The sequence below is a fragment of the Artibeus jamaicensis genome, unplaced genomic scaffold, assembly GCF_021234435.1.
Source record: "Artibeus jamaicensis isolate MK-2021 breed Jamaican fruit bat unplaced genomic scaffold, CSHL_Jam_final contig_700, whole genome shotgun sequence".
Taxonomy (NCBI): Eukaryota; Metazoa; Chordata; class Mammalia; order Chiroptera; family Phyllostomidae; genus Artibeus; species Artibeus jamaicensis.
In genome coordinates this window covers 5,537,830-5,553,651 of record NW_026521930.1, presented here as the reverse complement: position 1 = coordinate 5,553,651, position 15,822 = coordinate 5,537,830, and the positions used below count along the sequence as shown (strand labels likewise).

Genomic DNA, 15,822 nt, shown 5'->3' with positions numbered 1-15,822 from the left:
GCACTTTGGGGGTGGGAGGAAGAGGCCACGAGCCGATGTTATTCATGGCACGTCACACACACAGCCAGTTGTGCTCAAAACATTTTACTCCTTCTCGCTCCTTCTACCCTCCACCCCGGACCCAAGCCCAAGGCCAAGCCCAGTTCCGGTGGGGGCTCAGTCCTCCGGAGTCCAGGGATCAGGGCTCAAGGGGGGCACGGCAGCCAGTGAACAAGGTTGGGCCTTTTTGTCCTTAAAAACATGCTCAGAGCCCTAGCCCAGAGACAGCAAGAGGGTGGAGCAGTGGGGCTCATCAGGCAGAACAGGTTGGGCCCTGGAGCCAGCCCTCCAGCAGCAATCAGCGGGGCAGTTGCCCAGTTTTCTAGAAACATGAGAGCCAGAGCACAGTTTCTTACCTAAGGTTCCTTAGGGGCTCCATAGGAACCCCACCAATAGGCTTGTGCACAGCAAGTGGCTGGAAGTTCTAGCCAGCACCACGGCAGTAAAACTCCTGGCTTTGAGTTGTAGCTCCAAGGAATAAGCCCAGCCCAGGAGAGTGGGCTCAAGGGTCAGTATGGTGCCCTGAACTTCCAAAGGGTCCTGGGAGGAAGGAGTGACTCAAATGCCCGAAGAACATGAAGGGCCAGATCCATTCCTAGGAACGGGCATCTGTCCTTGGGTACAACATAGAGATCCTGGAAGCAAAGGTCGACTCCTAGGGTAAGTCACTCGGGGCTCCCGTCATGGGTAGAGGAGGCCCAGGGTCAGAGCTAGTGGCAGCAAAAGGATGGGCCCCAGCGAACCCTGGCCTGGAGCAGAGTTGGAAGGCAGATGATTCCTGCAGAGGTGGGTATCGGGCTGGGACTCCTGGATTTGGGGCACCACCCGAGGCTGGAGCTCTGCTACGTGGTAATGAATCCAGGAGGCATAGCTGGAGGTCAGCGTATACACACCAGGTCTGTTGGGGGCCCCGCAGGCATCACCCCAGCTCACAATGCCTGCCAGGTACCAGAGGCCTCCAACAGGGCAGGAGAGTGGGCCCCCAGAGTCACCCTGAGGAGAAAAGCCATACAACAGCTATCAGGACCAGGCCTGTAGTCACCCATGCCAGCCCTCAGTTCCCAAGATGCCCTTGTTTCATGTGTTCCCCTGGACCCCCTCCCTGCATTTATCTCCCTGCATTTACCTGGCAGGCATCCTTGCCCCCCTCTACATAGCCAGCACACACCATGTCTTGCTGGATAGAGTGGGGCTCATTAGGCTTGGCGTTGATGTTGTACAAGCAGTTGCACGTTTCACGACTGATCAGTGGCACCTCAAGTTGCTGCAGTTGCCTGGGGGCCTGGAGGCTTACTGTGAGGGCAAAAGATGCTTAGCCAGGGCCTCCTACCCTGAGTCAGGCTCCCTCTATGCCTCTAGACATCAGCGCCCCACCTCACCTGAGGGGGCCACATGGCCCCATCCAGTGACAGTACATTGGAGGCCATTGGGGAAGGAGGCGTTGGCTGCAGGGAGGCAGATAGGCCGGATGTAGCGAGAGAAGGTGATGGGACTGTTGAGACGGAGGAGCGCAATATCCCCCTGGGAACCCTCGTGATGGTAACTGGTGTGGGAAATGACCTGTGCCACGGTGCGGACTTCGGCCGAAGGGGTGTAGGAGTCCAGCTGGTGGGCCCCTAGCTTTACCTCGTACTCTTCCTTGAGGTGCTCCCTGCAAGCAGCGGGGCAAAGGTTGGGACCCAGACCTATTTCGGCATCTGACCCCAGACTGTGATCCCAGGCAAAGGACTTTTTAGGACCCACACTGCCCTAGTTTTACCCTGTGACCTGTGACCTCTGGCCTTCACTCCTGACCGGCCTTTCAGACTTTGATACCCCATAGACCTAATCCAAGAACGCCAACCTCTAGTCTAAACTGATCCCTGAACTTTGACCCCCCAGCCCACTTTTGATTTCCCTTACCTTGCACCCAACCCATTTGGTACCTTGGAAAGCAGTGAGCAGCAGAGAGCACCCACTGATCAGACACGAGAGAACCACCACACACATGGATGCCGTCATAGATGATGCTGACCTGCCAGGGCCACTGGCCAGGGGTTGCACTGTTACCGCCTGTGATGCGCGCTTGGGAGGCCACACCGCAAAAGGCTGCCCAGGGAGGAAGGAGAGGGAGTCAGGGCCTTCCGGAGCCCTCATACAATGTCCTTAGCCCTGCCCCTCCCAATAAAGCCCAGGAGATCTGTTTCGGAGCTTAGAAAGTGAGTTCATAGAAGTCAGCTACCCCTTTCTCCCCATCCCACTGCTCAACAGGCATGGTCAGTTTTGCCACCTTGTCATCCTTGACCCATCTATTACCTCATTCAGGTCTCATACAGCTTCCTTTGTTTCCTGCCTTCCATCCCATCCACCCCTTCCAAGTCTGAAGACCTTTATAAATGAGAAATCTGGCCAGGTGACACCCCTGCTTAAATCCTTCCCTGGCTTCACACCGCCCTTAAGATACAGTGCAGATCTTCCATGACACTGCCATCTACTCCACCTACCCATCTGGACACTTCCTGTCACAGACATGGGGGCATATACTTATTCACCTTTAGATCTTGGCTTGTCCAGGTCACTGCCTGGGATACCTTGCCTCGTCTGTCCTTTGCCGGAGGAACTTCACTCTGCCCCTCCTTAGCCTGCCCTGACCTGCTGAGTCAGGCAATGCACCAGAGCTCCCAGGGCCTGTGCTTCACATGATTGCTCTGTGTCTGCTTCAGCCACACCAGCCTGGGAACTCCCAGGGCAGGGGCCAGAGTGGAGCCCCACGTGTCCAGTGCCCAGCATGGGGCTGGGCACAAAGAGGGAGCCAGGGATGCGTGTGTTGAACAAAGGAACAACAGCACTGGGCTCCCGGTGTGAAGGCCACCCCGCCCCCACTGAGGCTGGCTGTTCAGAACACGACCCACTGCCTTCACAAAGTCACCTTCCCGGGAGCAGAGAAAACTGCCCAGCCCCGCTCCTCCTCCTCTCCTCTCCTTATAATGACAACAGCTACTATTTAGTGACTGCAAACAATACAAGGCCCCGAAGGGGCTTTCACTTCCTCTGTGTTTTGGACTCCCCATACAGCCCCAGGAGATAAACATAATCATCTTCATTTGAAAGGGGGACTAGCCAACCACACAGCTAGTAAGTGGTGAAGCCGGGACTGAGCACCTTGCCTCAGAGCCTGGTGGTGTGCCTTCGAAGAAAGGAGACCTCGGAACAACCCACATTAGGACTGAGACCTGGGTTTAAATCTCAGCTCTGCCACACACTGGTTGTGTGCCTTTGGGCAAGTTACCTCTCTGCATTTGGTTTCTGTATCTGTAAGATGACGCTACAATCCCTGTCTCACAGAGCTATTGGGGGACTCAAGTAAAACAACTAGGGGTGAGGCCCTAGGTGGATAGATGAGTTGGTTAGAGGGTCATCCCGATATGCTGAGGTTGTGGGTTAGAACCTTGGTCAGGGCACATAACAAGGAGCAGCCGATGAATGTGTAAAGGAGTGAAACAACAATAAATGTTTCTCGAATCAATAAAATAAAAATATTTTTTAAGTTATGGGGGAGGGGTGAGACAGCCTGGCAGAGAGTGGCCGGCACTCATTAAACACTTCATGGAAATCGGAATCTGTGTCCCCTCTTCTTCCCCTCCCCCATTCCCCTTTCCACAAGCCTCACCTTCGGACCCGGCCCCGGCAGCTCCTGGAAGACAAGGGGCACAAGGCAGGGTAAGCAGAGAAGACCAAGTTCCCAGACTTCCTAGCAGCTGCCCCTCCCCCCAGAAGCCAAAGCTCACGAGCTGGGGAGCTGGGAGTTCTTGAGCCCAGGGTAAGGGACGTGCTCCAGGAATGGGTTAAACCCTGGCCCCTGTGCACCACCTCCCCCCCCCCCCCCCGCCACACCCTACCCGCACATGCTCACTCACCCAACCCGGACCGGAATAATCCAAGCAAAAGCAGAATGGCCATAGTCTCCAGCTGCCTAGGCCCCAGGCCTGCCCTCTGGGCCATGGCCCAGGATGAGGGCCCCTGGGGAGACACCAGGCACTCAAGGGAAGACACGGAGGACTGGTTTCGAAGGCAACTTTCAGGTGTTGGACCCAGAGAGAAGGGATGTTGGAATCCGTGCTTGGAAGATTGGTGCTGCTGTCCAAGGCTGGCTTTGAAGTCAGGGAGCAGGCACAAAGGGAGACGATGGAATCTCAGCAACCCTCAGTGAGGACACGTCTCCAGTACTGCCTGGCTCCACAGAAAACTTCAGAGTGGCAGCTCCTTGGGGAAAAGCACTTACCTGCCCGCCCCTCCCTTGGCCCCGCCCTCCCCACTCAGCTCTGCCAGCTTCTTACTTCACCAACGTCCGGAATCCTCCCAGACCCCCAGGTGTGTGTGGCGAGAGGTGGGGGTGGGGGTGGGGCGGGGGTGGGCGCACGCGTGCGGGGGGGGGTGGGGTGGGAGTGATCAACCGGAGAGCAGCCCCGGGCAGGGCTGGAAATTGGAATGTCCAATGATCCAGCTCCCTGGAGGGCCACCCAGCTGCTCTTGGCCCTAGGTCTTTCAGGTCTCCCAAACCAGTTATGCCTTCCAGGGGTTGGCTCCGCCAAAGACGCTCCTCTCCACCTCCCTTCTGAGGCCCCGTGTCTGAACCTAGGACACCTGGGTCTGCCCCAGGCTAGGGCAGGTTCTGGGCCTTCTGTAGAGCCTGCAGCCTCATCTGTGTTTGATGAGGTGTGGTGAGCGTGTCTGGCAGTGCCAATCATCTCCCAAATATTTACTGGGTGCCTCCTCTGTTCCAGACACAGGAGTAAAACAGCATCCCTGCCTTCCTCGAGCTCACCCTGAAGTAGGGATGACACCTTGCCTCAAATAACCACAGAAGCAATTATAGCATAATTTCAAATTAGGAACTGTGATAAAGAAAGGGTAATGGGGGTTCTGGGAGTCATTTACAGGAGCCTGACATAGGCTGGCAACAAGAAGGGCTCCTCAAGGAAGTGCCTTCAGAACTGAGACCTAAAGAGGTTATGAAAAGCTGTTGACAAGACAGAGGTGGGGGAAGTGTGGTTCAAGTGAAGCATTGTCAGGTGGAGGGCGCAGGTGGCACAAACTCAGGAAAAGAACACCCGAGTGACTAGATCAGGGGTTGGGTACTTCCTCTGTGAGCCTAGAAGTCTGTGGGCAGTTGCAAATGTATATTGGCTTCAAGGTTCAGAAAAACAGAACCCTACTTCCTTACCTGTCTTCCACAGATGAGGTGTCTGGACCTCTAAGCCAAGACTTTAGGGCCCAAGCTGGAGTGGGTGAGAGGACAGGATAAAGGCTGAATCTGAAGTGGTCTAAGTTGGGGAGGAGGGGCAAGACCCTGGGCACGGTGGGTGTGTTAGGGCGGAAGATGGGGTGTAGTAAGTGTGTATGAGGGGTGGCATGGGTGACTGCATACAGGGAGGAAGTAGGCGCATATGTCCCTATGGAGATTCAGGGGAATACTCTATTTGGGATATGGCAGCTAAATGTAAGCCTAGACCTTTAAGGGCCTCTGCCCATCTCCTCGGTCCTCCAGAAAGAACTTCCAGCTGCCCTGAGATGTCCTTGTCTCTATCCTCTGCCTATTCAACCCAGAGATTTGACTACAGCCCCAGAGGTGACCCCTCTACCACCTTCCTCAGCTGGCTTCCACCCCAAGCACCTCCACTCCCTAGGTCCCCATTCACTCTTTTTTCTGTGCTCAAACATCACTTCTATGACCCTTTCCTGACTCCCAGCCTGGGTTGTCCATATAGTTCCCCATGACATAGGGGGAACTTCATGGGCTTGTCCCTAAGACCTTAGGTGTGCCATGACTTAGTAGTTAGCAGAAAACATGCTTGAATTAATGTAGAGAGATGAACCAAGAAGTGGCGATCGGACTCAAACCCTAGGGGTACTAGGCAGGATGTGAAAGTCATGGATCCTTAAAGAGTACAAATGTCATGTGTGTACTGGGGACACTGGAGGTGTATACTTTGAGACATCATTCATCAGGGGTGTAGATGGGGGTGATGGCTCCCTGTCGGTATAGGAGATTATAGACAGACCCTGGACTCTCATACTTCTGGACCCTTCCTTCTGTGACCCTCACCCTCAGTTTTTCTTACTCTGGGGAGAGGGGCAGCAGGATCAAAGCTAGGGCTGAGGCCCTGACTGGTGTAGCTCAGTGTATTGAGCGCAGGCCTGTGAACCAAAGGGTCGCCAGTTCGATTCCCAGTCAGCGCACATGCCTGGGTTGCAGGCCAGGTCCCCAATAGCGGGCGCATGAGAGGCAACCACACATTGATGTTTCTCTCTCTCTTTTTCTCCGTCCCTTCCCCTCTCTCTAAAAATTTATAAGTAAAAAAAAATTTTTTTTTAAAGAAGCTAGGGCTGAGGTGTCCAGCAGGTACTGGGGATGATAATTCCATTGGGGAGGTGACACACACCCAGCTGTCCACCCAACTTCCCCCACCCTTGGGCAGGAATGAGGGACAGCTGCCACGTTATCAGGGACACATTTCCGGGGAGCCCAAGGCCTGACTCACAGAGGCCCAGGAGGGAGGGGTTCTACCCCTTGTGCTTTCTTCTAGCCCCCCAGCCTGCCCTCAGCAATTCCATAAGGCTGTGTGTCTTTGTTTACACCTTTATTGTCCACTCCCGCTGCCCCCAAGGATTCCAGGGCACCAAATATCCAGGCACTGAGGCCAATTATCTGAAGCCATTGCAGTCTAGGTGGGTGGGGAGCTCTGGAGGTTCTGGCAAAGGGATTGAAAGCCGGTTAAGTCACATTCCAACCCTACTGGAAGGGAAATGGAAGGCTGGAGGGGGTGGGGAAGGAGAAGGAGAGGTGGTCTAGGACCCAGACCCCTCAGCCCTGGATTAGGGGGGTCAGCAGCAGCAGAAACAGAGAAGCAGGAGGGAAGCCTGAGGCCCCAGCCATGTCCAGGGGACAGAGATTGCTGCCTTCAGGGGGCCAGTAGGGGTAACCACTGGGGGCCAAGAAATGGGCCTCTCCCACTGTCTGAGAGATCCAGGCCTCTTCAGGGCCAATAGAAGCAAACAGCTTCTGGCTCCCTCTAACAGCCATGCCCACGAGGACCCAGGAGCCTCCCTCACTCTGGCACAGGAGCGGAGGTGCTGAGGCCACCTGCATAATAAAAGCCAAGGCCAAAAGGATCTCTTACCCTTCCTCCTGGTCCCCAGCACCTTCTCCTAGGGTACAGCTACAAAGTAGTGCTTGTCTCCATCCTTAGACATCCAAGCCCCTGGTTGCTCTCCAAGGTCTGATCAGGAAGCACTGCTTCTTCCCATTTGGGGCCCAACACCCAGGAATTTTAACTCTGTGTTCTCTCCAGGGTCCAGCTGCCCAGTACTGCCTTTCTCCTCCCCGGACCAGGATGCCCAGGCCCCCGTACCTCGCACCTGTCTTCCTGCCCCTCTGCATACAGGACACAGAGAGTCCCAGGGGGCAGAATACCCTGATAGAGGCAGTGACAGAGTCGTGGTGTCAAGATGGAAACAGCAGCAGCCACAGGGACTAGAGAGAGAAAAAAGGGATGTCCAAGAGATTCTGGCCTCCAATCACTTCTCATCCCTAGGACCCAGGGCTCTCACCTCGGTCCCGGGCGTTCTTCCAGCCCAACACCCAGCAGCTGCCCCCCAGGGGGATTCCCCCTGGGTGAAGGCAGATGGACAAGGCTGACGGGGAGGGCTCCACCCGGGAGCTCAGCTCTAGGAGGGCCAGGGGGGGCTGAAGTCCCAGGTGCCGGGGCAGGCGGATGCTGATGACCAATCGGGATACCTGGTGGCCCTGCGGGAGGGGGCTGGCCCCTGTTCGGCCCAGGTATACTTCAATATAAGGCACTGTTGTAGAGCCTGGCCTGTTGGAACAAGGCCCAATGTTACCTCCTGTCCACCCTCCACCCCCATCTCTTGCTGATAAAGTCCTTCCCAGCCCAAGGGAAAGGGTGGAATGAACATCCAGAGTCATTCCACTAACTTTTATTATTGCTCCTTCCTAATCTCTCTTCTGTTTCAAAACACTTCATGTAAGTTTCCCTGTGCTCTAAGAGCCCTTAAGGGAGACTATCTCACTATTGCAAGAGTTCTTTGGCCCACCTCCCAAATTTTCCCTCCTGCCCAGGGGACGGGTGAGACCCACCTGAGGATACAATGAGTGGCTGCCAGGACCCATCCTGGGGCCACAAGGATCCCGGTGCAGACTTGATCACCAGCCACGTGCACTTCTGCCAGCCACGGCCACAGGAGCCCCATTGGAGCAGGCTCTGGCCTCAGGCCACAGGCTAGGGAGAAGAGGTGACTACCTCAGTGGGGGTCTCACAGCTGACCCCTGAAGCCCCTGCCATGGATTTAAGCACCCCCAAGAACTAAGCCCCAAAGGCCTGCTCCTCACCACCATGTTCTGTGTGGGGAGGACAAGTTTGTGTCTCAGTCTCCTCCCCCTCAGGGCCCCAGTCCCAGGTCAGCTGGTCCTCTAGGTAGGCTCCCCGAGTCACATGGCTGATCCATGGGCCTTGGGTCTGAAGAGGGTAGAAGGCTCTGGGACGTAGGCAGCCACTGGAGAAGTCTCTGATTCCAGCCAGGAACCAGGTCCCTTCCTCCCGGCACAAAAGGCTCCAATTGGAGTAGTTCTGCAGCAAGAGAGAATATGTTATCAACCTCTGTGTTTACGCGCGCGCGCGAGCATGTGTGTACAAGTGTGTCTGTAAGTTGAAGAGAGGATATCAAAGATCCTGGGGCTTTCCCAGACTCCACATTCCTCCTTTCTCGGGCATAAGTCCCACTTCTTCCAAGTCAGGCTCCAATCTGCGTAAGGTTTCCCATTCAACCCAACGGTAGCGAGAGCCGGACAGAGCCTAGAGCTGCCTCAGTCCCTCCCTAAAAGCCGCCCCCCAGCCAGGCTCCGCCCCCAGGGTTTTCGGGCTCCACCTTACCCGCCGTGCCCGCCTCCTGAGCGCTCAGCCTTTTTCTCAGCCCCTCCGGCCCCGCCCCCAACTTCTACGGCCTCTTTCCGAGTCCTAATCGGCCCGAAGGCTCCTCCCCCGCCGCTAACCCAACAGCGGCCGGACTCTTCCTCCTCCTGGTAGGCGGGGCAAAGCGCGTGTGGTGGGTCTCCTGGCGGCGGTACGGTCGCCCCCTGGCGGCCGTACAAGCAGTGACACCACCAGCTGCTCAAGAGCTCCGCCTCAAGTAGCGTGTTGGGGCCCGGTGCAGGTTCTGGGAAAGAAAAGGGAGCGAGTCTGGGAGCAGCGAGGTTGGGCCTTGCGCCACCCCGACCTGCCGGGCGCTGGGCCCCTGCTCACCGCCGCGACCCCAGCGAGCCAGGCGGCATCGGCTCCCGGGCAGGAAATAGTGTTCTGGGTGAGGTAGGCACACCGGCCGCGGGGCCACGCTTAGGTTCACTGGCGCGCGCAGCTGCAGCAGCACCAGGTCCGAGGCGTGGTCCCAGGAAGCGTTCTCGTGTGGCACGACGCGCATCACCTGCTCTGGGCTCAGGCGGGAGGGCAGCAGCACGCGCCAGCTGTCCAGGTCTTGGGGCTGGCGGGCTGGGCTGCTGCGGCTGCGGGATGGGAAGACTGGGGACGTGGGCTGCATTCCGCACACCGGACTGGAAACCTCTCACCCCGGACTCATTTAGGCTCCATATCTCAGGCTAGGATTCTGTTTCCCCAGCCAGAGAACTGTGCACTCAGAGTCCTGCATCCTGGACCGAACTTACTCTACCTCTCTACTCGTCCCCAATAGACCAGAACCTTGCTTTGCTATTTCCATCCTACATCTCCCAAGGAGACCCCTCCCCCACTCCACCCCCACTTCAGACTGAGGGACACCACCCACCCAGGGCTGGGGCCAAGTAGATAGTGTCTCAGGTTGATGGGGGAAGGGCAAGAATCCGTCTGAGATGTGGGTTTTCACTCACTCCAGAAAACAGCTGGCAGGTGCCAAGACCCAGGTCTCAGACACCAGCGCCCCATGGCAGGGTCTGGATCCTGGCACTATCACTTGAGCTTCCCAAGGCCAGGCCCCTGGCCTCTGGGCCTTCCCGCACTCTGAGGGGTGAGAGGCCTAGGTCAGCAGGTCTCTTGAACCCACAGCACTTTCCACCCCAACTCAAATATCCCATGTTTAGCAGACATCCAGTGGTCCTATCCCCTCACCTGGCAGGGCGATTGTGCAGTTCTCATCCATGGGCTTCCATGGGCCTGATTGGGGTCCCTGGGACTGGGTGGGAAAGGCAGGCCCAGGCTCTGAGCCCATCACTTTTTCCCGGATCCATGCCTCATAGGGAGCTACAGCAGTGAAGACTCCTGGGCGGTTCCTTCGTCCACAGCCAAAGCCAAAGCTGGTGATTCCTGCCTGGAACCATCGTCCATGTTCCTCACAGACCAGGGGTCCACCAGAGTCTCCCTGAAGATAGATGATTCAGTGTCAGGGGATCAGCCCAGGGACCCACTAGATTATATTGGGCCTGTTTCAAAGTTTCTACACCTCTTCTTGTTGGCCCAGCATACAGCCTCCTTCTCTTAGGAACCTGCCTTGGCTGTGTCAACTTCTGTATTCCCTACAACTCTAGACAGAAGAAAGACATGTAAAGCAGAAAGGCTGGTGATGAACAGACAAGTTAAGAGCACCAAACTAATGCATTAAAAGCCATGCCAGAGAGACCTGAAGGTCTCACTCACAGCCAAATGATTCTTGTTCAGTGAATAGTTCAAATAAACTCTGTCTTGGGTTTCTAAGTTCATCCAATTGTTAAATTAAATCAGAGTTGCCAGCATTTAGAAGGCTGTTAAAAATAGGAAATCTAAGAGCAGCAAGAATAGACAAGAGGAAGAACTACAATGAACAGACACTAAAACAATGGTTCTGGGCTATTTCATGCTCAGAGACATCGTCTCTAAGATATCTTTGTAGTCCAGATCAGGCATTTCTATGACCTGAACTGGGTCACAAAGAAGGCTCAGCATCATCTAGAATGTGCTGTCCAATATGGTAAACACTGAATAAAATTAAAAATTTAACTCTTCGGTTACACTAACTACATTCCAGATGTTTTTCAAATGTTCAGTAGACAGCATGGCTAGTGCCTACCATCCCGGACAGTGCAGATATAGAACACTTCCATCACTATAGGAAGTTCTGTTGGACAGCACTGGTCTAGAGGAATTTGAATCGCCCACAATCTTGTTCAAGAAGGCAGAGGATCGTGTCCATGGGTCCTGGAACCTCATAATTGGGAGGGACCCTGAAGACTATCCAGCCTGAGTCCCCATCATCACTGTGTACTGGAGTACTGGAAGAATGTGTGACACTTGAGGAAGGTTTCTGGGAAAAATTATTAAAATATACCATATTTTGGCCTGTAGCAGGTTATCTGGAAAATTCCCTTCTGTGAAGGATTAATTCATTTTTAAAGACGACTATTTATTGATTACCTACTAACAGGTGCTGTGCTGTCCTTGTACATCCTCATACCAGGGATGGCCCCATTAGGCACCCAGTGAGAGCTGGGAAGTGGGGTTATAATATTAATAGCTAATGCTTATTTAGCTCTTACTAAGGGCCACACACTGTTCTAAGTGTTCTTACCTGTACAAATTCATTTAATCATCATTAGTACCTGATGATCTCCACCTGCCAGATGAGAAAGTCTGCACATAAGGAGCTTAAATATCTTGGCCAAGGTTACACAGCTAATAAGTAGGGGTGCCAAGCCTCACACCAAGCAGACTCACTCCAGAGTCTGGCATGTAACCACTGCACTATACTGCCACAAATAACACTTGTTGAGCCCCAAGTTCTATCCATTTATAATCTTCACATCACTCCTATCCATTGGCCATCTAGTCCTTTTTCTGCAGATGAGGTTCAGAGATGTGAAAGAGAAGGGATTTTCCTGTTTCTCACACTGCTTCCTATTGGTTATGGCTCTGCCTGGCCCGGTCAGGCAGGTGCGGGGGCATTCCCTCACCTGGCAGGTGTCCCTGCGGCCCTCTGGGTAGCCAGCACACAGCATCCCTGGCAATAGCTGAAAAGTGAGGTTGAAGGGGCCAGGCCGGCTGTAGAGACATTGACAGGCAGCTTCTCCCAGCACCCTTAGCTCCACTTCTTGCAGCACCCAGGGGAGAGGCAGGGGGTCTGCGGGCAGAACCAGAGAGCTACTGCTGTGAGGCAGGCATGAAGTCCCCTGTTCCCCAGAGCTCTGCTTCCCCCCTCCCCACCCCCACCGCCTCCTGGCCATCTCTATTTAGATGCCTCATGGCACTGCAGCCCACTCCTTGCAAAACCAAACATCATCTGCTCCTCTGTCCTTCTTCCTATGTCCTCCTCTCAAGAATGATCCCATCAAGCACCCAGTGAGAGCTGCCATGTATGGTTTTGTCCTGCACGAAGGTCCCCAGCCCAACAAAGGATGTCTGTGGGGGCTAAAATCACTAAGCTCTGCCTCCTGACACGGGCTGTGTCAGTCCTGAGAAGGTGCCCTTTTCAACAAAGATGCCACACACACTACATGCGGTCTTGTGCCAAGTTGCCAAGTATGGAATCTGGTGTCATTCCTGATCTATGTCTCAATTTCTCCTCCCCAGTGAGTTCCCAAGTCCAGAAAACTTCTCATTTGCTGTACTTGAACAACATTTAAATAAATTAAAAAAATTAAAACCCCACAAACTTCTCATTTGCGACCTCTTGGCATTTTTACTGCAACTGCCCTAGATCAGGAGGCATAACCTTGGGCCCGGAGGAGTGGCCCGGCCTCCTCACTAATCTGTTCCCCAACCCACCCTTCACTTTTTGATGCCAGAGAAATGTTTTTAAAGTTCCACTCTGATCTTACCAATGAATATCAAATGGATCCCACTGTCTAAACCTGAGACCTCAATCCTTTCCTGGGGTGAACCTGCTTTTAATGGAGACAGAGTCTCAGGATCCAGAAAGGGCAAAGGAGAGAGTGGGCAGAGCTCATTCCCTTTCCACCCAGAATCCTGAGAGGTCAGGGGGTGGCTGAGGCTATACTTGAGGGTCAACCAGGGAAGTCCGGGAACTGTCCTGGGGGTCCCTGCAGCTGGTGGGGTACTCTGGCCCTCAGTCTGACCTTAAGGCCTTCATGGTCCAGCCCCAGCAGCTTTTGCAGCCTCTGCCCCCTTCGCTTCAGCCTGGCAGCCTGACTTCTCCATCTGCCACACCTCACCTGGGTCTGCAGGGTGGCCTCCATCTCCCCCCACCTTCCTGTTATGCCAACTTATGTCCTGATTTTACACAACCTCACTAGAAATCTCCTGCTGTGGGTGCCAATTGTCATGATAGCCTATCCCCATCCACACAGATTTCCTAGGGGCTCAGACTGACCCTTTCTAGTTATGTCCTGCCCTGATGGGGCCCCTGCAAGCTGAGGCTGTGGCATCTCCTCTCCAAGTACCCTCTCTTAAAGCTCCAGGCATTGCAAGGGACTGGTCACAAATGTGGAATTATCCTGTGTGTGGGGTCTTGCTAATATGGAAAGATAACATTGGATAATGGGGATGACGGGGAATGGAAAAGTTATCCAATGGGGATGAAGGGGAATCTTCTAACATGAGCGTTTGCTTATTTAGCTAAATAAGTATTATTGTTCACTCACTAGGATGCAGACTCTCAGAAGGCAGAAATTTTTGCTTGGTGCATTCATTGGTATATCACTAATGCCTAACACAGTGCCTGGCACAAGAATGTGCTCAGAAAATATCTGTTGAATAAATGAAAGGTGGACTAAATGAATGAGAGTGATGAGGGTGAGTAGGGAAAAGACGGAGGAGAGATGAGTCGGGGGAGAATAGGGTGGGGGGCAGAGAGGTGGGAGAAAGGGGGACGGAAGATGACATTTGCCGAAAGCTGGCTGTACACCAGGTGCTGTGCTCTGGTGCTGGGATCCCCTGGGCAGGGCGACCAGCCTGCAGGCCGAACGAGGCCCCGGAAGGCTAGGAATGTGGCCCAATGCAAAATCGTAAATTTACTTAAAACCCTGTTTTTTCCTTGTGAGTTTTCGTGATTGTTTGTGTATTTAATGTGTGGCCCAAGGCAACTCTTCTTCCACTGTGGCCCAGAGACTCCTAAAGGTTGGACACCTCTGAAAAATATTTAAAATGTATTAATTACTGCTATGCTATTCACTTTACTAAAGCCTTTATGCATTTTCTCTTTTAATCCACTCAGCAACCCTGAGAAATGGGCCCTATTTTCCTCAGTTTTCAGAGGAAGAATTGGACTGGGTGTAGTGCTTTGTCGGAAATAGCAACTCAGATGGGAACTTTAGTCTGAACCTAAAGCCAGGAAAGACAAAACTGGAAGGAGTGGTGAGGAGGGAATGGGGGTTATGAATCCGTCCTAGCCCTTGGAGAGGATGACTGATGGAGCTTGGCAAGGCACTCAACTGTAGCAGAGCAAACCTTGCCCCAGGCCCCGCCCCGTGGGCCCCACCTCCCCGTGGGCCCCACCTCCTGACGGCCTGCCCCGAGCCTCCCACCTAGGGGCCCAGGTTTTTGGACTCCTCCGCGAGATCCTGCTCAGAGGACCGTTCAGTAGGCTCCACCTCTCCGATAACCCATCCCGGACTCGAACCGTCTAGCTCACCGGCCTCCTGTACATCCCCCCAGCCGGTGGCCCAGCAGGCCGTGCCGTGAGCGAAGCGGTGTGAAGCGCGGGGCAGGCAGACAGGCTTCACGGCGGGGCCCAGCCTGGCCGGCGAAGCCAGGCGCAGGAGGGCCAAGTCGGCTCCCAGTTCCACGCTGCTGTAGTTGTCCGGCACCAGGATGGCCGCCACTGCGCGTATGTGCGCGGCGTCCAGGGGCCCGTCCTGGGAGTGCACGCCCAGCAGTACCGACCACTCGGCCGCGGGCTCCAAGGTCCCGTTGCTGTGCCAAGGCCGAGGCGGGAGGGGTTTAGACTAACCTTAATGGAGGGCAGATTCTCGTGGGGGTAGGGGCTCGGAACTTGGGAGCAGGTAGGGATAGCAGGAACCCAGGACGGGCGGAGTCGGGTTCACTTTGGGGGCTGGGGCGACCGAAGTTAAGATGGACTGGAGGCGGTTGATTGGGGGTATGGGAACGATGGAATTCAGACTTGGATATTTAGCAGCATTAACACTCAGAACCAGGATACCTCACAGAGCACCTGGCTTCTGGGTTGGGCAGGGAGGCTGGGGTGGGATGGGGCAGCTAGTCTCGAAATTAGCTGAGTACACGGGGTCAAAGCAGCGGGGCAGTTTTGGCTCTTGAAGGAGAGGAGCTGGGCACGGGTGGATACTCACTTTACGAAACAGTGAGCAGCTGAGAGGACCCACGAAGGGGCGATGAGGGAGCCCCCACAGATGTGGCTCCCATTCTGGTGCAGGCTCACCTGCCACGGCCAGCTGCCCGGCTGTGCATCTGAGCCCCCCATGATTCTGGCTGAGGACTCAGGGCGACCACAGTCTGCAGTGGGGGCACCGTGGAGGTCATACCCCATCCCTGTTCCTCACTGCAGAGGCCCAGGTTACTAAGGACAAAGCTATGTCCCCAGCTCGCTTCAGTTTGCCTGCCCTCTTCCCCAAACAAAAGACAAAACAAAGCAGATCTATGCACTTCTGAGTTTCTGGTCATTTCCATCTCTCACTGCCTAAGACAGATTTAACCTCCTTTTAGATCTGAGGCCACCCCTTCCCACTCCCATTCCCCTCTTACCCAGATCTTCAGATTCTTCCTGAGTAGGACTGAGAGCTGGGAGTCAGAGGGTAAAAAGAGGAAGATGTTGATTTCCAGCCCCTGATGCCGC

At 54.6% G+C, this 15,822-nt stretch overlaps 2 protein-coding genes across 2 annotated transcripts; both read right to left on the bottom strand.

Annotated features, from left to right (window-relative positions):
* Positions 1-47: 47 nt before the first annotated feature.
* On the bottom strand, positions 48-4,293 carry PRSS8 (serine protease 8). Its single transcript, XM_037134330.2, has 6 exons — positions 3,936-4,293; positions 3,689-3,712; positions 1,965-2,127; positions 1,419-1,690; positions 1,166-1,332; positions 48-1,032 (listed from the first exon to the last, which is right to left on the bottom strand). Exons 1-6 carry the CDS (start codon positions 4,018-4,020, stop codon positions 721-723), a joined length of 1,023 nt encoding a protein of 340 aa, XP_036990225.2. The 5' UTR covers positions 4,021-4,293; the 3' UTR covers positions 48-720.
* A 2,060-nt stretch (positions 4,294-6,353) lies between these two features.
* On the bottom strand, positions 6,354-15,509 carry PRSS36 (serine protease 36). The gene is made up of 12 exons (XM_037134348.2): positions 15,409-15,509; positions 14,644-14,924; positions 12,008-12,174; positions 10,194-10,443; positions 9,956-10,085; positions 9,339-9,595; positions 9,089-9,252; positions 8,429-8,666; positions 8,177-8,318; positions 7,630-7,895; positions 7,431-7,552; positions 6,354-7,162 (listed from the first exon to the last, which is right to left on the bottom strand). Exons 1-12 carry the CDS (start codon positions 15,507-15,509, stop codon positions 6,884-6,886), a joined length of 2,397 nt encoding a protein of 798 aa, XP_036990243.2. The 3' UTR covers positions 6,354-6,883.
* Between the last annotated feature and the right edge of the window lie 313 nt (positions 15,510-15,822).